The following is a 26,466-nucleotide window of genomic DNA, read 5'->3' as shown; positions in this document are numbered from 1 at the left end:
GATTGTCCATAAATTTAAGCTGCTAAAATTAATCAAAGATACATTTTAATTCGTGTGACCTGAATCTCTGCATCATATGTTTTATACTTGTTGGTAGAAAGAAACAAAACATTTTATATGGTTCTGCTTAAGTTTACTGGTTAAACAAACTACACCATGTTAGATATTTAAGAGGTGTTTCCAAATACATGATTCTTAAAATTTATAGAAGGCATTGGACCTTCTGGTAGATGTTTTCTTAAGTTGTTATCTAATGGTTGAAACTGTTTGCTAAGTTTTCATGTGATATTGTTATTGTCAGCAAGCGATCTAGGACTTGCTCCCTCATTTCTCTATTCTAAGCCCAACTTGTTCTTTCATTTCTCTATTCTCTTCAAGGTAGGAAACTAATTCTATTATGAAGGAATCTGTAGGATGCACAATTTAATCTTTAGACCTTATAAAAGAGATGGCTCACATTTTTCTGTAATAGCATAGCCAAAATAAGAGCTTAAATAATAATCTCATAGCTAGATTTACTTCGCCATCAGCAAAGTAAACAGTAAGTAGAAAAAACCTCCTTTTCAGACCAAAGGAAAGAAAGTTTTAAAGTGAGAATATAATTTTCCTCATGGGCATTGTCTACCTTAGAAAAACTACTACAGAACATGCCTGTGACTATAGACTGGTAGTTCAGGCCACGAAGATTAGAGATGGGACTTGGGCACTCCCTTGACTTGCACCCTCTGGTCTGCTTTAACAAAAACCAGGAGGAAGAGAAAGCTAGGCATCAGAAGCAATGGGTGGCAGGCCTATTAATGGCTGTTTTGTACAGTGATCTGCCCTCAAGGAGACCCAACAGGCCCAGTCTACTGCAGTGGCTTTCAAAGTGGTAAGCCTGGGCTTCAGCAGAAGTCAGCTTGCAAAGAGCCCTGGTTTTTCTGCAAGAGTTGGATCACTGGAATTGGACCTGCTCTGGAGTCAAAGGATGCCCAGGTCAGAGCCACAGATCTTATTGGCTCTAAGCTGAAAAGACCTTCACTCAGCCCAACTTCCAAAGTGACCACTGCAGCTGAGGGGACGGCCAAGTAGGGTCAGCAACATTGCAGGCAGAACTATAAATTTCTTGTTAGAGATGCCCCTGCCTTACCTGGCCAGCTCTCCTCCCAGGCCAGTAAGTAAGGAAAGTCAACAGAGTGCCTTCCCCTAGGAGGTTCACACCTCCCTTAGGATGTACCCCATGTGAAGAGATAGATAGGTCTGGGCCTCTTAACTTACAAGGCCTAAAGCCCTCCAGATTATTATCAAGCCCCTTCTGTCAGGTTCAATTTGCCTCTCAATCAAAAAACTTAATTGTAGCTTAGACAGTACCTTTCTTAGCTCCTCTAATAATGACTCTGTCCTTTGTTCTAGACCCTGTCTAGCACACTTGGGCCTCATTCCTTTGTAATCATAACCTCTACTCTACCACCAATGGCTCTACTCCCAACCTGTGTGTACTGATGGTCCTCTTCCCCACTTAATGCTGGTTATGCCACTCTTAGGATCATTGGTTACTATCCTCACCCTGTCTTTTATGACCTTGTCTAAATATGATCAGAGTCGGCGAACTTAGAAGGCTTCCATAGCTTTTGCAACTCATGACGACAGCCTAGGGTGGTTACTGGCACCATAAACTGGAGTGTCAATTTGTTGGGTCAACAACAGGAGTCACTGTGCACTTGCTCCTCAAGTGGGATCTCTGTCCTTAATGTGTTGTACATTGTGACTTAATGCTATAACTAGTACTCAAACAGTATGTTTCACTTTGTGTTTCTGTGTGTGTGCAAACTGTTGAAATCTTTACTTAATATATACTAAACTGATCTTCTGTATATAAAGAGAATTGAAAATGAATCTTGATCTGAATGGAAGAGGAGAGAAAGCGGGAGAGGGGAGGGTTTCGGGTGGGAGGGAAGTTATGGGAGGGGGAAGCTGTTGTAATCAATAAGCTGTACAATGGAAATTTATATTCATTAAATAAAAGTCAAAAAAAAGAAAAACAATTAGGATTGAAGAATCATAACCCCTAAAGTTTAATGGAAGCAGAAAGTTAATCAGGAAAAAATCAGTACATTTTTATATAAGTTAAACAGGGCAAATAATAAGCAAGCATTATTTAGGGGTATACTCAAAAGCTTTAAGAAAGACAAAGAAGTAAGTAACACCAAATTCTGGAGAGCAACATTTTTGGTAAGCAGGAAGGAAAAGTGATTGTGGTGTATGCACAGAGGAATTCTCTCTTTAAGCTATGGAGTGAATTTTATGGTTATTTTAAAAACAATGTTTATCAGCACTCTGGTCTCAGAATCAGCCCTTAAGGCATTCGGATCAGGCTGAAGAGCCCATGAAAGTATTTCAGGCATGGAAAGTCAAGACACTCTGGCAAAAAATGACCTAAATGAAAGATCTCTGTGAGTGAGATCCCAGTGGAAGGAATGGGCCATCAAAGAAGGAGGTACCTTTCTCTGAAGGGAGGAGAGAACTTCCACTTTGATTATGGCATTTTCTAAATAAGGTCAGAGTCTGTCAATTCTGCCATAGCCTTGGCAGCTCAAGACAAGAGCCTTGGGTGATTACTGATGTCATAAATAAGAGTGTCAATTGTTAAATCAACATCAGGAGTCACTGTGCACTTACTCCCCATGTAGGATCTCTGTCCTTAATGTGTTGTATATGTAAATTAATGGTAAAACTAGCATTCAAGCAGTACTTTATACTTTGTGTTTCTGTGTAGGTGCAAACTGTTGAAATTTTTACTTAGTATATTAAATTGATTTTCTGTATATAAAGATAATTGAAAATCAATCTTAAAGAAGAATGGGATGGGAGAGGGAGTAGGAGATGGGATGTTTTGTGGGTGGGAGGGTGGTTATGGGGGGAAAACCACTATAATGCAAAAGTTGTACTTTCAAAATTTATATTTATTAAATAAAAGTTTTCTAAAAAGAGGAAATTCAATAAATCTATAGCAGACTATTAAAAAAAATTTATGTTTGGCAGGTGGGCAAAGATTATAAATAATGCATTTCCCAATAAAATGTGTTATCAGGAGAAGATCCAAGATGGGTGATAGGGTCTAAACTCACCTCCACAACAGAGAGGAATCATAAAAGCAAAGGAAGGATCATATTTCCAAGAGACTAAGAGAAATCTTGAATAAAGAAGTGATAGAAACTCTTAACAGCACAGAGACTTGGAAACCCAGCACACAGAAACAAACACATACTCAGCTCTTACCAAGCTCTCCAACTTGAGGTAGAAAGGAGCAGGTGGTCCATCCTGCTGGGAAGAGATTAAGTGCAAGGCTCTGTGACCCCCACCATCCTCACAGACCTGCAGCTCTAATTACAGGTGAATTCAACAGTCCTCACTGGTTTTAAATCCAGTCTAGATATCTGACTGTGGTTCTAGTGACTGCTTTGCTCCTAAAAAGGAACCCACATTGCCCTATCCACTCACCTCTCAGTCCCCAAAGTCCCAGACCTAAGCTGCTCTGGCAAAGCTATAATGAAACCCCATTCGTTATTAGGGACAGCAAGGAGTGCTGTAGCCTCCAGAACTCCCTATCCTGCCCACTTGACTCAGGGTGCGTCACAGGACAGAAATCAGGCCCCTCCTCATCCTGTACCTGCAGGATTTCTGGGCACAAGCCCCTGAGCCATGCTTTCTCTTTCTGTGCCACCTATGGAAATTGCCTTCTTTGTCTTCTTTGTCACCAGAAACAGCTGATACACAAGTCCAAACCATCAAAAAAAAAAAACCCCTTCAGTATCTCTTAGTACATGGTGCTCAGTATCCAAATCATAATGCCTAGAATCACCCTTGAAAGCCCTGTGGGAACTGGGAGGAGGGGCAATCTTATCTGTGCCATTCAGCTCTGAGACTGTGGCTGTTGGTATCACAATCCCTGGAGTAATTTGTGTGCATCAGTGGGGCCTGGGCAGGCCTATTTTGATTCCTCTGCTTTAGGCTGGTAGCCACAGGTCCACAATCCCCAGCATCTGAACTCATCCTGTGAAGCCTGGGTAAGGACTTCACTGATTCCTGAGGCTTTGGGGATGATACTGTTGGTTCTACAAACCCTAAAGATAGCTACACTCCTCTGTGGGGCTAGAGGAATCACCTCCCTGCATTTTTCTGCTCCATGTCTGCACCTTCTAGTGTACAATCCCCAGTGTAACCTGCAGTCATCATGTGGAACCTGGGTAAGTTACCTTCCTAATCCTGAAGATATGGGACTGTGACTGCTGGAGCTCTATTCCAGAGTAACTTGAGTTCACCTTGAGGGACCTGGGTCTGTGAGTGTTTGCTCTATATGTTCCAGGAACACCTGTGCACACACATGGAGTGAGGAAAATGCTATATCTGCATCCCACTATCCCGGGCTTACACATAATCTCAACATAACTGTTCATCAGTGTGGGATGAGTAAGGTACTCTTTGAGTCTTGCAGCTCTGGGACCAAGACTGTTGAAGCTTTATTCCACAGAGACACCTGAGTTCACTCCCCTTAGACCTGAGCAAGGTACCTTTCCTGTGCTGCAGCTCCAATACTGTGACTATTAGTACTATATTTCCTACAGTCACTTAAGCCCAATCAGTGGGACCTGGGAAGCCTTTCTGGGGCCTGAAGTCACACACTTTGGAAGCGCACATCCATGCTCCGACCTCCACAAACATGCATACTAGACAATTGTGGCACTTAGATACTGCTGACCTTGATTACAGATCAAGATATCATCAAGATATGCTGTGGCATAGCATCCCATTTGGGCACCAGTTCAAGTCCTGGCTGCTCCACTTCTGGTTCAGCTGTCTGCTATGGTCTGGGAAAGCAGTAGAAGTCAGCCCAAGTTCTTGGGCCCCTGCGCCAGTGTGGGAGACCCAGAAGAAGCTCCAGGCTCCTGGCTTCGGATTGGCACAGCTCCAGCTGTTGTGGCCATCTGGGGAGTGAACCAGTGGATGGAAGACTCACTCTCTCTCTCTCTCTCTTTCTGCCTCTGCCTCTCTGTAACTCTGCCTTTCAAATGACTAAATAAATCTTTAAAAAAAGATATAACTAAGAGATTACAATTCTGAGCTTACCCAGAACCAAAGCTAAAGCAATCACCCAACTGAAATCCTGCATTACTTCTAAACAAAACTTTTCCAATGAAAGCTACTCCATTCAGAAGGAACCCTTACACCAGATGTGCAGATGCCAATAACGAACATAGGAAACATGAAGAAGCAAGGAAGCATGAGACCTCCAAAAGAACACCAGAGCTCTCTCAAAATAGATCACATTTTAAATGAAATTTATGAAATGTCTGGAAAAGAATTAAAATTAATGATCCTAAGGAAACTCAATGAGACACAGGAGAAAACAGACAACTCAAATAAATGAAGACAAGTCATGATATGAATGAGGAATTCAACAAAGACAGAAATCACTAAAAAGAGTTAATCAGGGGGTCGGCTCAGTAGGTTAATCCTCTACCTGCAGCACTGGCATCCTGTATGGGCACCGCTTATAATTCCGTCTGCTCCTCTTTGGATCTAGCTCTCTGCTAGGGTCTGAGGAAGCAGTGGAAGATGGCCCAGATGCTTGGGCTCTTGTCTCACGTGGGAGGTCCGGTAGAAGTTCCTGGCTCCTGGCTTTGGTTCGGCACAGCTCCAGCCATTGCGGCCATCTGGGGAGTGAACCAGCAGATGCAAGACCTTTCTCTCTGTCTCTCCCTCTCACTGTCTATAACTCTCTTTCTAATAAGTAAATAAAATCTTTTTTAGAAAAAAGAGTTGGGCCAGCGCCACAGCTCACTTGGCTAATCCTCCACCTGCGGAGCTGGCACCCCGGGTACTAGTCCCGTTTGGGGCGCTGGATTCTGTCCTGGTTGCTCGTCTTCCAGTCCAGCTCTCTGCTTGGCCTGGAAAGGCAGTGGAGGATGGCCCAAGTGCTTGGGCCCTGCACCCGCACGGGAGACCAAGAGGAAGCACCTGGCTCCTGGCTTCAGATGGGCACAGTGCGCCCGCCATAGCAGCCATTTGGGGGGTGAAACAATGGAAAAGGAAGACCTTTCTCTCTGTCTCTCTCTCTCTAATTCTGCCTGTCAAAAATTTAAAAAAAAAAAAGGAGTCAATAAGAACTTTTGGAGATGAAAACTTCAATCATTGAGATAAAAAATTCAATTGAATGGCCCGCATTGTGGTGTAGCAAGTAAAGCTGCCACCTGATATGACAGCACCCCCTACTGGAGCTGGTTCGAGACCCAGCTGCTCCACTTCCCATCCAGCTCCCTGCTAATGTGACTGAGAAGGCAGCAGAGGACTGCCCAATTGCTTGGCTGTTGCATCCATATGGGAGCCTATATGAAGCTCCTGGCTCCTGGCTTTGAACTGGCCCAGTCCCAGCCATTGTGGCCATTTGCAGAGTGAACTAGCAGATGGAATATACCCCTCTCTCTTTCTCTCTTCCACCAACTCTGCCTTTCAAATAAATAAATAAATAATTCTTTTTAAATAATGCAATTGAGAGCTTCAACAACAGAATAGATGAAGCAGAAAAAGAATTTCTAATCTTTAGGACAAGACTTTTGAAGTAACACAACTAGACAAAAATAAACAGAAAACAAGAAGAATGAGAAACTCTAGGAGACACATAGGATATAGAAAAGCAAAGAATAAAGCAGAGAATAAAAAGTAAATTGAGATTCTGTTTAATGAAATAATATTTGAAATTCTCGAAGTAGACAGGAACATATAAATACAGGAAGCTCAAAGGACCCCAAGAAGATTCAATCAAAAAGACCCTAACCAAAACATACTATAGTCAAATCATCAAAAGCTAAGAACAACGTGAGAATCCTAAAGACAGTGAAGGAAAAATGTTGTCACATATTAAGGAAAACCCATTAAACTAACAGAAGACTTCTCAACATAAACTGAGCAAACCATAAGGGAACAGGATGATACATTTTAGCTTTTTGGTGAAAAAAAGCAAAACAACAACAACAACAAAAACTCTTCTAACCAAGAATACTATATCCAGTAAAGTTATTCTTTAAAAGCGAAGGGGAGGGGCTAGTGCTGTGGCGCAGTGGGTTAATGCCCTGGCCTGAAACGCCAGCATCCCATACGGGTGCCTGTTCGAGACTCGGCTGCTCCTCTTCCAATCCAGCTCTCTGCTATGGCCTGAGATAGCAGTAGAAGATGGCCCAAGTCCTTGGGCCCCTTCACCCATGTGGGAGACCAGGAAGAAGCTCCTGGCTCCTGACACTGGATTGGTGCAGCTCCGGCCATTGTGGCCATTTGGGGAGTGAACCATCGGATGAAAGACCTCACTCTCTTTCTCTCTCTGCCTCTCCTCTCTCTGTGTAACTCTTTCAAATAAATAAATAAATCTTTTTTTAAAAAAAAAAGTGTTAACTATTAACCAAAAAAATAAAAAAAGATAAAAGCAAAGGGGAAATAAAGTTTTTCACACACAAACAAAAACTGTGAGAAGTCACCACCACCAGACCATCCATACAAGAAGTACTGAAAGGAGTCCTATGTTGAAAATAAAAGGATTGTAGTACCATAAAAAAAAAAAAAAAAAACAAAACATGACAGTAAAAAATTCATGCACAGGGCGGATAGTCAAAAAAAAAAAGAGAGAGAGAGAAGAGATTTGATCGTATCATCATAGAAATCTTCCAAAACACAAAGATAAATAATAAGAAAGAATAAAAATATATATATAAATATACATATATAAATAAATAATAAGAAAGAATAAAGAAACATAATAGATAAAATAATCAACAAAATAACTGGAGTTAGTTCTTTATCAAAATTAACATTGAATATAAAAGAATTAAATACTCCAGTAAGATGATATAGATTGATCAAGTGGAAAAAAAAAAAAAACACTAATTGCCGCCTACAAGAAACTCACCTCTCAGGAAAAGATGCACATAGACTAAATGTGAAGGGTTGGGAAAATAGATACCAAGCAAATGGAAATAAAAAATGAACAGAAGTAGCTATACTCATGTCAGATAAAACAGATTTTAAATCAAAAATTTCAAAAAGAGGCAAAGAAGGACATTATATATTGATAAGAAGATCAATTGAGCAACAAGATAACAATCATGAATACATATATTCACCCAGCGCAAAACCACTGAAATATATAAAGCAATATTATTAGACCAAAAGGGAGATATGGAACCTGAATACATGTTGTGGGAATTCAACACCCTACTATCATCAATGGACAGATCATCTGGAGAGAATATCAACAAAGTTACATTAGAGTTGAATCAAACTGTAGTGCAAATGTACCTAAAAGACATTTATAGAACATTTCATTCAATAGCCACAGAATGCATAATCTTCTCATCAGCACAAGGAACAGTTTCCAGGATAGGACATATATTAGGTTATAACTAATATCTCAGTGCATTAAAAATTGAAATTGTACTAGGCATTTTTCAGACTAGAAAGGAATAAAGCTAACAATCAACAGAAAAAAACAATAGAAAATTCACAAATACATGGAAATTGAAAAACATACTCCTGAATGACCAAAGTACTACTGAAGAAATGAAACATAATTTAGCAAATTTCTTGAAACAAATGAAAATGAAAATACAATATATCAAAAGCTGTAGAATATAGCAAAAGCAGTTTTAAGTGGAAAGTTTGTAACACTTAGGTGCATAGATTTTTTAAAAAAGAAAAAATCAAGTAAAAAATATAATGATGTATTTTAAGAACTTAGAAAAGCAAGAACAAACCAAAGCCCACTGTAGCAGGAGTGAAGAAATAAGGGACAGAGCAGACACAATTGAAATTGATTCTTGAAACAAAATCAAATATCAATAAATCAAAAAGCTAGTTTTGGCCGGCGCCGTGGCTCAACAGGCTAATCCTCCGCCTTGCGGCGCCGGGACACCAGGTTCTAGTCCCGGTCGGGGCTCCGGATTCTGTCCCGGTTGCCCCTCTTCCAGGCCAGCTCTTTGCTGTGGCCAGGGAGTGCAGTGGAGGATGGCCCAAGTGCTTGGGCCCTGCACCCCATGGGAGACCAGAAGCACCTGGCTCCTGCCATCGGATCAGTGCGGTGCGGTGGCCATTGGAGGGTGAACCAACGGCAAAGGAAGACCTTTCTCTCTGTCTCTCTCTCTCACTGTCCACTCTGCCTGTCAAAAATAAAAAAGAAAAAAAAATTTAAAAAAAAAGCTAGTTTTCTGAAAGGATAAACAGATAAACTTTAGCCATACTAACAAGGGAAAAAAAGAGAAAATATTCAAATAAATAAAATTAGAAATTAAAAAGGAGACATTACAACTGATACAAACTATGATGAAAATTACAAAATAATGATAAAATATCAAGGAGACAAAAATGGAAATATATTTCCTTCACTGATTTCAAGAACTCATATTATTTAAGTGTTCATACTACTAAAGCAATCTACAGATTTAATGATTTTTTTTAAAATTGATATTTTCTGAAGAAATTATTCTCTCTATTTCTCTCTCTCTCTCTCTCTTTTTTTTTTTTTTTTTTTTTTTTTTGGACAGGTAGAGTTATAGACAATGAAAGAGAGAAACAGAAAGGTCTTCCTTTCGTTGGTTCACTCCCCAAATGGCCACTACAGCTGGCGCTGTGCCAATCCGAAGCCAGGAGCCAGGTGCTTCTTCCTGGTCTCCCATCAGCAGGGCCCAAGCACTTGCTTGGGCCATCCTCCACTACCCTGCGGGGCCACAGCAGAGAGCTGGACTGGAAGAGGAGCAACCGGGACTAGAACTGGTGCCCATATGGGATGCCGGTGCCACAGGCGGAGTATTAACCAAGTGAGCCACAGCACCGGCCCCCCAGATTCAATGATTCAATGCAATCCCTATAGAAATGTCAATGGAATTTCTTACAGAATCAGAAAAAAAAAAATTTCTAAAAATTCTTATGGTACCACAAAAGATCCAGGAGGAAGGAAGAAAGGAAAGAAAGAAAGGAGAGTGGATGGAAGGGAAGGTGAGGGACAGAAGGAGGAAGGAAGAAAGAAAGGTGTCACAATACTTGGTTTCAAAGCACATTATAAAACTATTGCAAATAAAGCTGTCATAAAAACCAACACTTAGATCAATGGAACAGAATGAAGAACTCAGAAATTAACCCAGAGACATACTTTGAAGAAAAGGCACAATGCATTGAATAAATGCGATTGGCAAAAAAAGAAACAGGGAAATTTTTAAAAAATTTATTGTAAAGAGAGGAGGGGGGTGGGGAGAATGTGCATTCATTTGCTTGTTCACTCCCCAAATGTCTGCAAAGGCTGGTGCTAGGCCAGGCTAAAGCCAGGAGCTGGGAACTCAATCCCAGGTCTTCCAGAGTTGTCAAGGACCCAACTACTGGGTCAGCACATTAACTGCCATATCAAACACCGTACAAGGAAAATATTTTGATTAAATTTGTTTTAATAAGTACACAGCTGTGTACAAAAGTGGCATAAATATCATTAGCAATATGCTTTTCAGAATGTGTAACAGAAAAAAAATGGAAGGACTGATCATCTTCAAAAAACTATTGGGTGCTTATTTTAATTCCCCTAAATGTCTGCATTATAATTGTGTTAAAATAAGTGCCAGATCATAGGCTAGCTACAGAGGTCTAGGTTTGTTGTTGCTTCTTTTTTCCTTTTTCAGCTGAAGGCTTCAATATTTTGGGGTGAACTGTTAAGAATTCTAAGACAAAATAAGAATGAACCTATAGAAAAGAAACAAATATGATTAGAAGGCAAGAGGGTCTGATTTATGAGGAAAGATTAAAGGAGTTAAGCAGCATAGTTTGGCTAAGTGATGACAAAGGAGAGCAAGATAACAGTCTACAAATATTTGAAAAGCATACACCCAGGAGGGAGGATTTGATATTTATCTTGGTACAAAGTTGTTCAACTGGGCATGAATGGTCAATGTGAAGGAGAAGGGAACTCAAGCTATCAGAGAAACTTCCTGGTTGAAATGTGTGACATCAAGGGACTTATTCTTAGGAAAAATGGCAACTTCCTTACTTTAACTGGTTAAAACAAAATTTGGCCCACACTGGAAAATAAACTTTTTCTTTGGCCAGGACAAAGAAAAAAATTAGATTTTGTTTCTTTGATTTGGGGGAATTTAAGAACTTTGAGAGATTCTCTGATGTTTTTGAAATTAAAAATACTACATTTATGAATAAAATATTTCAAACTATCAAAATTCATACCAACAAATGGTAACTGTTCTTGTCATCCTCTTCCTATTTGTGTTTGGGTGTGAGGTGTGTGTAGTGCTTTTGTTGTTGTCACTGGCTTTATTTGTTTCTCTATATTGAACTATTTAAAACTTACCAAAAAAAAAAAAGGCATACAGAAAAAAAAATAATAAACACTCATGCACTCATGTACTTGCCATCTTGATGAAACTATCAGGCATTTTCAATGTTAAATGTGTATTTGTTACCTTACAATATGTTCTGTGTATTTGGTACCTTACGATATGTATTCTACATTCAACATTTTTTTTTTGCTCAACTTTAGCTATTTGACATAATTCCAATGTTTTTCTTAGACTTGTAGTTTACTCATATATAGCAGTATAGTATTTCATTGTATAAATATATAAAAAGTTTCCTTCATTGCATCATAATGAGTATTTAGATTTTTCCATTCATAAACAATACTGCAATGAACATCCTTATACTGGTTTCCTTGTGCAGAGTGTGAGGACCTCTCCAGGATTGTAGTCATAACTTGTTTACATCTCAACTGTACTAAATATTGTTCCTTCTATCATTCACAAGAGTTCCTTTGCACCACATTCCTAAGATATTTCTTCAGGGGCTGGCGCTGTGGCATAGTGGGCTAAACATCTGCCTGTGGCACTGGCATCGTATATGGCTGCTCCCCTTGTGATCCGGCTCTCTACTATGGCCTGGGAAGGCAGTAGAGGATGACCCACGTGCTTAGGCCCCTGCAACTGCATGAGACCTGGAAGAAGCTACTGGCTCCTGACTTCAGATCATCTCAGCTCTGGCCTTTGTGGCCATTTGGGGAGTGAACCAGAGGATGGAAGACCTTTTTCTCTCTGTCTCTCCCTCTCTTTGTATGCAACTTCACCTCTCAAATAAATAAATAAAATCTTAAAAAAAAAAAAAATATGTGTCTTCAGACTTTTCAATTGTTGCTAATCCAATAATAGTGAAAAACTCACTCATTATGGTTTGAATTTGCATTTCCCTGATTAATATTTATAATGAACAATTTTACTGGAAATGATGCCATTTAAATTGGAAATTGCATAGAAAATTAATGAATTTTTAAAAAATATCATGTAGGATCTCTGTCTTTAATGTGCTGTACATTGTGATTTAATGCTATAACTAGTACTCCAACTGTATTTTTCACTTTGTGTTACTATGTGGGGGCAAACTGTTGAAATCTTTACTTAATATATACTAAACTGATCTTCTGTATATAAAGAGAATTGAAAATGAATCTTGATGTGAATGGAAGAGGAGAGGGAGCGGGAAAGGGGAGGGTTGCAGGTGGGAGGGAAGTTATGGGGGGGGGGGGAAGCCATTGTAATCCATAAGCTGTACATTGGAAATTTATATTCATTAAATAAAAGTTTTTTAAAAAAGAAACAATATTACTAATTATATACAGAATCGATCTTCTGTATATAAAGATAATTGGAAATGAAAAAAACTGGTGTTAAATTGGAAAGTGCATAGAAAATTAATTAATTTTTAAAAAATATCATGTAGGATCTCTGTCTTTAATGTGCTGTACACTGTTATTTAATGCTATAACTAGTACTCCAACAGTATTTTTTCACTTTGTGTTGCTATGTGGGGGCAAACTGTTGAAATCTTTACTTAATATATTCTAAACTGATCTTCTGTATATAAAGAGAATTGAAAATGAATCTTGATGTGAATGGAAGGGGAGAGGGAGCGGGAAAGGGGAGGGTTGTGGGTGGGAGGGAATTTATGGGAGGGGGGAAGCCATTGTAACCCATAAGCTGTACTTTGGAAATTTATATTCATTAAATAAAAGTTTAAAAAAAAAGAAAAGAAACAATAGTTATCCTGTAGTTGGAAAATTTGCCATTAAAAGCTTTCATAGTTAAGAAATGTAATGAAAACTGAGGAACTGACAAATCAAAGGAAACTGAGAAAGAACAATGAGTAAATAGAAAGAATGTGATATTTTGTATATGATCCTGGAGCAGAAAAAAAAATGAGAAAATGGAGAAAACTTATAAAATCTTGAATAAAAATGCTGAAAAATAAAAAGAAAATTTATTGACCATATGCTGGACTCTTATGCAACAGAATGGGTGCCATGACCACCAGCATGATTTTTTTTTTTTTTTTTTTTTTTTTTTTTTTTTTTTTTTTTTTTTTTTTTTTTTTTTGACAGGCAGAGTGGACAGTGAGAGAGAGAGACAGAGAGAAAGGTCTTCCTTTTGCCGTTGGTTCACCCTCCATTGGCCGCCGTGGTAGCGCGCTGCGGCCGGCGCACCGCGCTGTTCCGATGGCAGGAGCCAGGTGCTTCTCCTGGTCTCCCATGGGGTGCAGGACCCAAGGACTTGGGCCATCCTCCACTGCACTCCCTAGCCACAGCAGAGAGCTGGCCTGGAAGAGGGGCAACCGGGACAGGATCGGTGCCCCGACCGGGACTAGAACCCGGTGTGCCGGCGCCGCAAGGCGGAGGATTAGCCTGTTGAGCCACGGCGCCGGCCACCAGCATGATTTATTAGTCATTCTTTTTTTTCACTTTTGTGAACTGCCTGTTAATATATTTTGTTATATTTCTGTTGGATTGTCTTTTCATTATTGAGTTGAATTCTTTATATGCTTCATATCAGTGCTGTCTAGTATATCTTTATGTTATGATGGAAATGTTCTAAAGCTATATTGTCCAGTACAGTTGCCACTAGACACAAATGGCTTTTAAGCACTTCAGGTGTAAGTAGTGTAACTGAGAAACTGAATTTTTTATTTCACTTAAGAGCCCCATGTGGTTTTTAGCTACCATAATGTACAACATAGTTCTAAATACCAATCTTCTGTCATCTATATATTTTTTATAAATGCTTAATTTTGTTTTGCATATATTTTCACATATATGCTTTTTTGTCTTGGTGTTTTTCATAGTCAACATTTCTCCATATCATGTGGAACCTTTTTAATAAGTTAAATAATATTTATACTATTAATAATGCAACCATTTCTTTATGATTATTAGCTTACTGCTTTCACTACAGTCAGTAACAATTTTGTGCATACAGTTGGGTGTGTATTTTCTATTTTTTATTTCATTATGAGAGATTCATATGCAAAAGCAGGGTTAGAGGAGAGATATAAATATTTTAAGGACTCTTGATATGGATCTTAAAACTATTTTCCAAGAAATGTATTCTCTCCACATCCCTCTCCAGTCCTTATATTGATGACCATTTTGCATTTGATATTTGTGAGCATTCCCTTCTGCTGGAGGCACATTTTATTTTCTCTTAGCTTCTTTGACACACTATTCTTCCCGTTTTACTTCGCCGCATACTCCTCAGTTATTTCACTGACCATCCCACTCTCCACAACTCTTTTCTGGTAACCTCCTCTCTTTACATTCATCCCCCACCCTGCCACTTCAGCATTCTTAGCTATTCAATCATAATCCAAAGGAATCTCTCAATCTTTTCCAGACACAACTTCCCTCTTAAAATGTACAGTTTTACAAACAAATCAAATAAATATGACAAGTCACAAACTGAAACTACTACTTTTCTGATCTTTTCGCTTGCTTTTCCTTCAATGTTTACTAACTAAAATCAGTCACTTCTACCTACACCTAAGGCTATGATCCTAATCAAGATCTTCTCTGGGTCTACTGACCTCCCTTCTTACTCTCTTTTAACTGGATCTCCATAACATAGCTAGAAAAATTTTATAATACAGAAGTTAGATGACATCATCTGCTTTTGCTGCCTTTCCATTCTAGAATTCTTAACCTAATATTATCATGTTTAATCCAGCACTGACCTGTTACATAGTCTACTCTCCACCTTAACTACTCTATAGCCATTCTAAAATTGTTTATTTATTTATTTTTTCAGCAGGATCCTCTTGCTTTGCCTTGATGTATGCCTGTAGTTAACTTTTGGCAAAGTCAGAAACATTTTGGATTGTCACAAGGTCAGGGTGGACAGTGATTGCTGGGATCTAGGAGACAGAATCCAGGGATACTGCCACTATGAGGCTTCCTTTAATGTGCAAGATGTTGCCTACAAACAGAGGTATCTAGATACAAATGTACATAGCACCAAGGCTATACATGTGCCATTCCTTGTGCCTGCAATATTTTTCCTCCCTCTTCCCCTATTGCACTCCTCCTTACTTACTCTCAGTTCTTTCCTGAAACATCATTACCTTAAATATGTGGGAAATTTCCTAAATGCCCTCATTTGATCCCCATGAAAGCCTTTATAATTTCTTAAATCACTCGTTCAAGATGTTTTCTTGCTATACTATCAAGCTCTGTGAGGACAGGATCAAATACATACATTTACTGTATTGTCCTCTAGTACCTATTCTCTAAAACACTATGGATATGTTAATAATTTTGATCATGGGTTTAAAATAATAAAACTTCACTCTGAATCTTTTAAAAAGAAAATACATCCTTGAGCCTCATCTTCCCTAGCTGTAAATTAGCAAAGTAAACACCTATTTTTTCTACCTCATAAATATTAATATTCAAATGAATAAATAATATGAAGGGTTGCACTGAAAGTTTTGTGTTCTGAATAAATCAGATGTTCAGTCAACCTAAAATATTTTTAATTTCAGTTTTGTTCTGCAAATATTTTATTGTCATTTTTGAAAGTATTTAGAGTAGCTCTGAACACTTAGAAACCCCTTAATCATTTTAGTTCTTATAATCATCATCATCATATACTATTATTGCTTCAAGTACTTACAGAAAATTCACAGTTAAAGAGCCTAAACAGAATATTTTTATTTTACTAACAAAACCCACAACAGAATTTATAATTGTATTTTTCAAAACAGTAAAAAGTTGACATAAGAAACAACTTTTTATTTTATTCTATCAACCAAGACTTGACATATATGATGTATCAACTGACCTCTCACCAGTACCACCAGGCTCATCAAACTGGCAGGAAGGACATGAGAGAAGTTATTAATATTCCCTATTGACATAAACTTCTGTTAACCAACACATATTTCTAAGTCAATATTTTTACAGTTTCACAACTGCTTATCAAATAAAGCTATTATTTCTTTGATAAAAAGGGCAATGTGGAGGATTTTATTATGTGATTAGTAACTCTATTAAAAGTAATGGTAAAAAGAAATCAGTCACTTCAGAAGGTTGGGGACTTTTTTATTTTTTAAGATAATATGTTTGCATCATTTCACCAAACTAATGGAGTTACACTTTACCTCTGGTCCAGCTTTAGCACACAGTACATTGTCTCAGCCCTCAGTCCTGTGGCACCCTTTTTAATGATTAGTTAACCTGAGGATAATGAAGGCCTTATCATGTGCCTAATTAGCCATGCAGTCCCTAATGGGAGTCTAACTCATTTAGATAATGTCAGTTTGCTGATCTGTTCTTTAAGAAGTGGGTGGAGAGGAAACCTAGAGAGAAGGATTATACACATGTGTATGTGTGTGTATGTGTGTGTGTACACAAAGTAGTAAAACAAACCATAATACAGCACGACATTTGAGCTTCTTTTCTAAATGCTGTAGTCCAAATATCAATTCTTTCCATCTCTTTAGCTTAGGCTTTTGGTTTATATTGAAGTGGGAGCTTCTTCCATAAATGAGTCTTTTTGTCCCCCTCAGTATCCCAAATATCTGCTATTGATAAAAATCATTGAAAAAGCATCCTTCCTGTGTCAGTTGGAGCTGTTTAGCAGGTTCATGTAAATTCATTAATTGCCTCAAATATAACTTAGCTGTATCCTTAGTCTTCAAGGGGCTCTGAATAAATGACATTTATTTCTATATCCCCCAGTGGGGATGCTTAACATGCATTTCTTGGCTTGTAAGACATACTGTGGCAGGTAAAAAGTAGAAATAAAATAATTCTTACCTCATTCTTCAGCTTGCTTCCAGAAAACCTTAAAAATCAGTACATTTTCCATTAGTTAAAAAGCTTCTGTTACAGCATTCAAGGAAATGCAAAGGACCTTAACAACAAGTAGTAACTTCATACTATGGTTAGTGAATTAAAGTAGAGAAACATGTTTTTCAAAACAAAACAAAACAAAAAACCAAGAATCTATCTCAAATTAAAAAAAAAGATAGCTACAGCAATCCTTTAGAAGGTAGTAAAATGAGGACTATTGAGAGAAGTCAGGCATCACTTAAGGCATGCAAAAAGCACTTGATATTATACACTTGTGCCTGATGGCTAGTGAGATGCCATTATTGCTCCTTGTAATATCTGAATTTATTGTTGTATGAACCGTGGGAGTATAATGTTTTCCACAGGATGCTTTACTTCAAAAAATAATTTGTTTTTCTATGAGCAGTTCCTGGTAAATCATAAAACAGTCTTAGATGCAGTTTTAATTATTCAGAGTTTCTATGTATTTCCATTAGTTTCATTCATTGTCACCCACTTATTAATAACCCCCTTCTAATGGCTAATGATGGCTTAGAGCAACGGGCTCTTTCTAGTCATGTATGTCTTTCTTTTCACAACGATGCAAACAAGTCAGTAGCTTCGCCTTCTCAATGTAAGATGAGTCAAATAGGCATGATTACAGGTGGTCGTAATAAGCTTTTCATTTTGGTAAGCTACTAGTCAAGCATATAGATGTTTACAGCAATTTGTCTCTTAGAAAAAAATACATTTACATTTTCTGCCTTTATTTTATTGAATATAATATGAAAAATAGACTCAGCCTTACAAATACATACTACTTTAAGAACAATTCAGCTCCCTTGATTTCTCCTTTTCATCTTTTTGCACACTCAGTTTAGCATCTATTTCCCTTTATGTATTACAAATTGTATAAGTTACCTAGTAATTTCACTATATAATTGTAAATGTCCACACATAAAGGTGACACTAATGTATAATGTTTAAAAGAAAACATTTCATCAGAAAAATTAGAAAGATATTTTATTCAATACATATCATGCATTTTTAAAGAAACAGAATTTGTCTTGAAGATGATGTAACTCTACCTGGTCAGGCCCTTTCCTGAATAAACGGAGTGGTAATATGCGCTGCTCTCTTTGATGCCAATCCCATAGTAATGATACCTAGGGCAAGGACGGGAGCAGCTCTGTGTTAATAAAGGAATTTACGATAGATAAAATAGACTAATGTATAACTGAAGTAACACAAGTAGAAATGCAACCTTGGATGACATTCCTTTCCTGATTCTTTTCAATTAACATCTTAATGCACTTCATCCTACTTTGTGGGACACTAATCCTACTTATGCTTGTACTTCTGACTCTAGACCTCAAAAATACAAGATTCTCTTACTGCTAATCCTCTTCAGCTCCCTAAAAGCCTTGGTTCCAAACTCCAAAATATGTAAATGTAGGCATAGGTCTATGTCAACCATATTCATTTGCAAATTGATTGCTTCAATTTGAACTTACTAGACTGAATAAGAAGATGGTATGGTTTCCTTTACAGTATATCTATTGGGTAAAGAAAAATATGTGGCACTTTATGTGAAGAACACGAACATGATGGGGAGTATGTATGAAGCAGGTGACACTTTGAACATTATTTTCCACATGAGGAATGAAAAGCCCAATTGTTATTTTCACTTCCAACTTTTGTGCAACAATGGAGAAAAATATAACACAAATCAAATGGGAAATTACACATGCAAAATAAGTATTGTGGATATTCTGTTATGTCAGGGAGGAGCTGGCACTATGTCAGTGGGTTAAGCCACCACTTGAGATACCCACATTCCCCATCACAGCACCAGTTTGAGTCCTGTATACTCTGCTTCAGGTCAAGCTCCAACTCAATGAATTCTAGGAGGAAGATGATAGCTCAAGTGCTTGTACCTTTGCTGGATTCCTGGCTTTGGCCTGATCTAGTCCTGGCTGTGGTGGGCATCTGGGGAGTAAGCCAGTGGAAGGGAGCTTGCTCACTCACTCTCTCTCTCTCTATCACTCTGTCCTTGAAATAGATGAAAATAAGTACATAAACATTTAAGGAAATATGTCAGTGATTCATGAGCCATAGACAAGCATAAAATCCCGCTGTTTCTAAAATTATAGCTCTTTTTCCTAAGCTGCAGACACATGACATACTATATACCCATATACAAACACTACAAATATTGTACAAAAGTTAGTCAAATAAAGGGTATGTAATGATGGAGGCCAAAATCCTCTAACTTTTGCTGTATTTTGTCAGCCCCTACCTTCCTCCACTCCTCCCCCACAAAACTCCACTATCCACTTGTTTGCCTATCTTTTCAGTTTGCATTCATTGAAGATCAGCAAAGATAAGAGAATGAAGGGGTTTACAACTTAACTCTATTTCAATATATTATTTCTTGGCATCATCTTCTGCATTTACAGTGAACAAGACAATGAAGGATAGAAGTTTCAAGGCCTCATGAACATAGGATTTGACCCAGCAATTCCACCCCTATACATTTTTAGTTCCCAGGACAAGAGTACAAATGAAAGCCTAAACACCACATATCTAAATATATGAAAAATATACACTAAGCTAACAAACTGCTAAGGAAAATATTCCTGCCATCCTACACTGACAATGTACCTCTATGGTGGTCTAGTAGACAGATTTGAATTTAGAATTCTTAGACTCCTGGAGTTTCACATGGGAACAGGGAGGTGGGGAAGATCTGCCTCTCCCCACTGCTCAGCCTTGCTCCTCTGTCTACATAACTCGTCAATACAGGGCTATGTGCACTGATGGAACCCTGTAGCCTCCTGAGGATGGATTGGGGCAAACAACAGAGTCCCAGGAGGCACACATTGGGGCTATTTGGACAGGGAATTCCAGAGCCCCAGGGAACTAACTATAGGCATCTGTTCTCTGAGTGAACACAATCACTCACACTACAGACTCCTTGCTTCCAACAGGGGGTGTGTCTGGGGACAACCAGAACAGAGGCTTCCAGTGTGTGAGGTCAGGAGAAAGGCTCTCTCTTGTCATGTTCCAAGAGCAGGACTGGTACAGCAAAGTTACCTCTGCTGACACAGGTTCACTTGAAACAGAAAGGATCTTTAAACATAAAAAATACACACCTACATGATAACACAAAGTATTTCAAGAAATAATTGCTATATTTGGAAGCAGTAATGTGGAGTGACTAAGGTAAATGAAGATATTCTATGATTGTGGCAGGCTAGAAAGTAGTTTTCAAGTCCTCAATCGTGGTAAACAGCCAATGAGAGTCTGCTCATCTGAAGAGAGGAAGCTCAAAGCTGCTTAGTGTCTGCAGGAAAGAAACAAAGTCCCATGGTAGATGGGACAAAGAACCTCTGAGATATACAGAAAAAGGGGAAGAATGGGGGAAATACAAAACTTATGAAAACTCCAAAATATTGAACTGATGTATGTCTTTAATTAGAAACTAAAAGAAAGAAATGTTCATGTCATACAGAATTTACTGAAAGAGCCATATTAATAGAATTATGTAAGAGAAATACTTGAAAACCATGAACAAATTAGCAAATTTAAATGATATTTAGGCAATTACATAAGAAGATTAAATGAGCCTGGTAGTTTGGAATAGATATTAACATTTCCTTTACAAGAAGAACTACAATAATAAAGGAAATGTTTGTATATTAGAAGAAATAAAATAGGTGATGATGATCTGTTACAATGGAAAGATACTGTGATTTCATGTTCCTTTGCAAAGGTTGTCATTTGTACTACAAATTTTATAGTTTATAAACCTTTTATAGTTTATAGACCTTATAAAAGAGATGGCTCACATTTTTCTGTAATAGCATAGCCAAAATAAGAGCTTAAATAATAATCTCATAGCTAGATTTACTTCGCCATCAGGGAAGTAAACAGTAAGTAGAAAAAAACCTCCCTTTCAGACCAAAGGGAAAGAAAGTTTTAACGTGAGAATATAATTTTCCTCACGAGCATTGTCTACCTTAGAAAAACTACTACAGAACATGCCTGTGACTATAGACTGGTAGTTTAGGCCACCGAAGATTAGAGAAGGGACTTGGGCACTCCCTTGACTTGCACCCTCTGGTCTGCTTTAACAAAAACCAGGAGGAAGAGAAAGCTAGGCATCAGAAGCAATGGGTGGCAGGCCTATTAATGGCTGATCTGTACAGTGATCTGCCCTCAAGGAGACCCAACAGGCCAGTCCACTGCAGTGGCTTTCAATGTGGTAAGCCTGGGCTTCAGCAGAAGTCAGCTTGTGAAGAGCCCTGGCAGCTCTGCCAAGAGTTGGATCACTGGAATTGGACCTGCCCTGGAGTCAAAGGATGCCCAGGTCAGAGCCACAGATCTTATTGGCTCTAAGCTGAAAAGCCCTTCACTCAGCCCAACTTCCAAAGTGACCACCGCAGCTGAGGGGACGGCCAAGTAGGGTCAGCAACATTGCAGGCAGAACTATAAATTTCTTGTTAGAGATGCCACCTGCCTTTACCTGGCCAGCTCTCCTCCCAGGCCAGCTAAGTAAGGAAAGTCAACAGAGTGCCTTCCCCTAGGAGGTTCACACCCCCCTTTTGATGTACCCCATGTGAAGAGATAGATAGGTCTGGGCCTCTTAACTTACAAGGCCTAAAGCCCACCAGATTATTATCAAGCCCCTTTTGTCAGGTTCTATTTGCCTTTCAATCAGAAAACTTAATTGTAGCTAAGACAGCACCTTTCTTAGCTCCTCTAAATAATGACTCTGTCCTTTGTTCTAGACCCTGTCTAGCACACTTGGGCCTCATTTCTTTGTAATCATAACCTCTACTATACCACCAATGGCTCTATTCCCAACCTGTGTGTACTGATGGTCCTCTTCCCCACTTAATGCTGTATAATTGTTCAAAATTTCTCTATAGACAAACCCCTCTACCTACAAAAGATGAGTGACTTTTCTCCCAATCTTGGTGGAATCAGCTTTCCGGTCTGTTGGGTGTTCCCCAATAAACCTTTTCCCTTAAAAAAAATAAAAAAGAGGGAGGTGCCTTTCTCTGAAGGGAGGAGAGAACTTCCACTTTGACTATGACCTTGTCTAAATATGATTAGAGTCGGCGAACTCAGAAGGCTTCCATAGCCTTAGCAACTCATTTGGGAGCCTAGGGTGGTTACTGGCACCATAAACTAGAGTGTCAATTTGTTGGGTCAACAACAGGAGTCACTGTGCACTTGCTCCTCATGTGGGATCTCTGTCCTTAATGTGCTATATATTGTGATTTAATGCTATAGCTAGTACTCCAACAGTATGTTTTACTTTGTGTTTCTTATGTGGGTGCAAACTGTTGAAATCTTTACTTAATATATACTAAATTGATGTTCTGTATATAAAGAGAATTGAAAATGAATCTTGATGTGAATGGAAGAGGAGAGGGAGCGGGAGATGGGAGGGTTGCGGGTGGGAGGGAAGTTATGGGGGGGGGGAGCCATTGTAATCCATAAGCTGTACATTGGAAATTTATATTCATTAAATAAAAGTTAAAAAAAAGACTGCATTTTAGATGCTTGCTGAAGTACTATGTTAAGCATTGCTAAAAGTTGATATACTTATTATAACTTTGATACTCTTGCTGCTCATCTCTAGCCATTTTTTCAACATGTTAATAATATTGCACCATGGAAGAGTGGTTTGCCATGTAGACTAAGAATCTGCTTTGCCTTCAGCGATGATAGACAAAAATCCCAAGAAAAGTCAAAGTGATGACCATGAGTTCAATACGTGCCAGAATACACATTGTGTCTGACTGCTACGCTAGTTTTCAGGGAAACAATGATCAATACAGATCAAAATATCTGGTCCGTAACTTTCATGTTTCCAAAATTCCATGGCTTCCTGAGATCAACAAACAGTAGCAGCAACACTGACCAACACTGAGATACAGTTTATTTCTGGGTTTTAAAATCACTTGATGATCACATTTTTTAAAAGTTGCAACATTCTTTAGGGCTCAATATATACTAATATAGGTCTGTAATTTTTTTCTTTCTTATCATTTTTAAGAAAATATTTTCATGACAATTTATTTGGCCCTTATCTTTTATAAAATGACTATTGTTTTGCTATCTGTTCCCAATAGTTAGGGGAGAAGATGTTTACAAACAGAAATAGTTAATGCCTCTACCTACATTCAGAGTTATCTTTCGGTAATGTATGAATTTTATTCAAGATCAAATGAAAATGACATTGTCAATCTAGACATGGACTGACACCTGAGGAGTGACTTGCTCAGACACATTCAACTCTACAAATAAGAAACAGCTTATCCATTTCTCATTACCAATTACATTTAGATACATTGATTTGGCAAAGTATGTTCTGCAAGGCAATCTTATAAACATGCCGGTTATAGGGATGTGTAAAAGAGTACATTCTTTCTTTCTTCAAACATGTATTCAGTGCTTACAGGGCACTAAGTGCTGAGGTTTGGAAGAGAGGTAGAGGAGGAGCTCTACCTTGTAGGAGTTCACTGTCTAGTGAAGGAGAAAAGTATGCAAAGAAAGGATTAGAATATCAAATTAATTTGTGCTACAATCAGAGCAGGTGATAGTAGACAATAAAAGAAATAATCATTTATTAAGCACCTGTAATAAATTTTATATTTTTATCTATAATATATTTTAAAAAGTTATGCATGTATGATACCAAATTTCTATACCAACCTGCAAAAACAGAGGTTCAAATATCTGATTTGTTCAAAAAGTTTACATAAAAAAATAATGAGTTTGAAGGCAAAATTTGCACTCACAGCTCCACATAACATTATTTCAACAGATCATGTTGCCTCCATATTTAAGGTGTAAAATATTTATCAAATCTTGAATATCAATTTATTTACAATTAGAAATTCTTAACAGAAATACAGTTTGAATATGTATGCACACAAATACACTCTATTCTAGTTGAGTATGGAGACAAAGTAAACACAGATAATTAAAATGAATCATTAAGACCTGTACCACTAATCTGGATATTTCATATTTGACATTCATATGTAAATAAAGATTCCTTCTAGACTGTAAACTTCCTTTTTTTTTTTTTTTATTTGACAGGTAGAGATATAGATAGTGAAAGAGAGAGAGAGACAGAGAGAAAGGTCTTCCTTCTTTTGGTTCGCTCCCCAAATGGCCGCTATGGCTGGCACTGCGCTAATCTGAAGCCAGGAGCCAGGTGCTTCTTCCTGGTCTCCCATGCGGGTGCAGGGTCCCAAGTACTTGGGCCATCCTCCACTGCCCTCCCTGGCCACAGCACAGAGCTGGACTGGAAGAGGAGCAACTGGAACTAGAACCCAGCACCCATATGGGATGCTGGCGCTGCAGGCAGAGGATTAACCAAGTGAGCCATGGCTAGACTGTAAGCTTCTTATAATAGGAATTCAATAAACATTTGTGGAATAAATGAATGACTAACATGAAAAAAGTTAAAAAATAACAATGTGTCATTAAAAAACTATAAACAAGAACTTTTGTCAAGGGCAGCAGAATTTTAAACTTGGTAGAGAGTAAAGATTCTCTTATCTAACACAATACAAGGAAATCTACCAACACCTCTGCTATGTAAACTTACTTATTACTATTAGGATTAGTTGCTCCCCATAAATAGCTTGAGTCTTCCACCTTGATGCCTTTGTTTTGTTGAGCTCTCCATCAGAAACGTTCTTCTCTCTTTTCAAACTCAATTCTTACTCATATCTCAAGTCCAACCTTTCACTCACACAAAGCTTCGCTTGTTCTTTCAAACAAAACTAATCTGTGTCCTGATCTCTCTGGGTAATTTATCCCATGCAGCCGTATCTCTTGCATCTCTGATGTTTGTGCACGTGGTCTACCTCTACTACCAATCTCTAACATTTGGAGGAAAAGAACTAGATCCTTACCTTCATTGTATCCCTTATTAGAATTTGCTGTAATGAGGGACTGGCGCTGTGGCACAGTGATTTAACATCCTGGCCTGAAGCGCTGGCATCCCATATGGGGGCCAGTTCGAGACCTGGTTGCTCCACTTCTGATCCAGCTCTCTGCGATGGCCTGGGAAAGCAGTAGAAGTCGGCCCAAGTCTTTGAGCTGCTGCACCCAAGTGGGAGACCTGGAAGAAGCTCCAGGCTTCAGCACAGCTCTGGCCATTGTGGCCAACTGGGGAGTGAACCATCAAGGAAGACTTCTCTCTCTCTCTCTCTCTCTCTCTCTCTCTCTCTCTCTCTCTTTCTCTGCCTCTCCTCTCTCTGTGTAACTCTGACTTTCAAATAAATAAATCTTTAAAAGAAAAAAAAAACAATTTGCTGTAATGAAAAATCTTCAAACATTTATTAGATAAGTAAATATTTTCTTCTGAGATACAGAAATCAATAAAGCAGTTTCCAATGACTCATGAATATGCATTTCCAGATTCACAGTGAAATATTAAAATTGGGCAAAAAAAATTGTAACTTAATATATATAATATGTTTATAGTATATTTTTAAATATTTCTATTTAGGTAGAAAGATTGTTGTTACAATATAAATCTTAATATTTGGCAAAATCATTGTAGTGCTTTAACACTTTCATACTCAATTTCTTGTGAAATCAATAAAATAATCTCTCCTCTTTAATCTTTTTTCTAGTCTAACTAGGTATGTTTTAGAATCTGAATAATAATTTAGTGTCTTGGAGAAGAGAGAAGAGAGAACAAATGAGCAGCTCTCTGCCTTCCTAACAGCCAAAGATAAACCTCATAAAACAGGGAAAGTGGGTTCGTGCAAAGTATACACGGACTCTTCATCTGCCTTGCAACATTTTATTACATTATTTTGCTGTTTATAGATGTCCTTAAAATAGATCCTACTAGGGAATATTCATCAGGAATATTCTAACATAACAGGAACATATGCTGGTGACTGTTAAATAAAAAGTGAGGCCTGTCTCACTGTGGAACAATTAGTTTTTGTTTTTTTGTTTTGTTTTGTTTTGTTTTGTTTTTTTGACAGGCAGAGTTAGACAGTGAGAGAGAGAGAGACAGAGAGAAAGGTCTTCCCTCTGTTGGTTTGCCCCATAAATGGCCGGTGCAGCCTGCGCTGCACCAATCCAAGGCCAGGAGCTAGATGCTTCCTCCTGGTCTCCCAAGCAGGTGCAGGGGCCCAAGCACTTGGGCCATCCTCCACTGCCTTCCCGGGCCATAGCAGAGAGCTGGACTGGAAGAGGAGCAACTGGGACTAGAACCTGGTGCCCATATGGGATGCCGGCGCCGCCGGCGGAGG

The 26,466-nt window shown here is 38.4% G+C and overlaps 1 protein-coding gene across 1 annotated transcript in view; it reads right to left on the bottom strand.

Annotated features, from left to right (window-relative positions):
- Positions 1–26,466, bottom strand: part of RFX6 (regulatory factor X6) — a 68,983-nt gene that overhangs the window by 30,174 nt on the left and 12,343 nt on the right. Inside the window, exons 5-6 of the mRNA XM_062187685.1 lie at positions 18,253–18,330; positions 17,150–17,177 (exon numbers count right to left, since the gene is read on the bottom strand). Coding sequence (XP_062043669.1) covers positions 17,150–17,177; positions 18,253–18,330 — 106 coding nt within the window. The remainder of the gene's footprint in view (positions 1–17,149; positions 17,178–18,252; positions 18,331–26,466) is intronic.

Source organism: Lepus europaeus, chromosome 3 (assembly GCF_033115175.1).
Source record: "Lepus europaeus isolate LE1 chromosome 3, mLepTim1.pri, whole genome shotgun sequence".
Lineage (NCBI taxonomy): Eukaryota > Metazoa > Chordata > Mammalia > Lagomorpha > Leporidae > Lepus > Lepus europaeus.
This window is presented reverse-complemented; position numbering and strand designations above follow the sequence as displayed.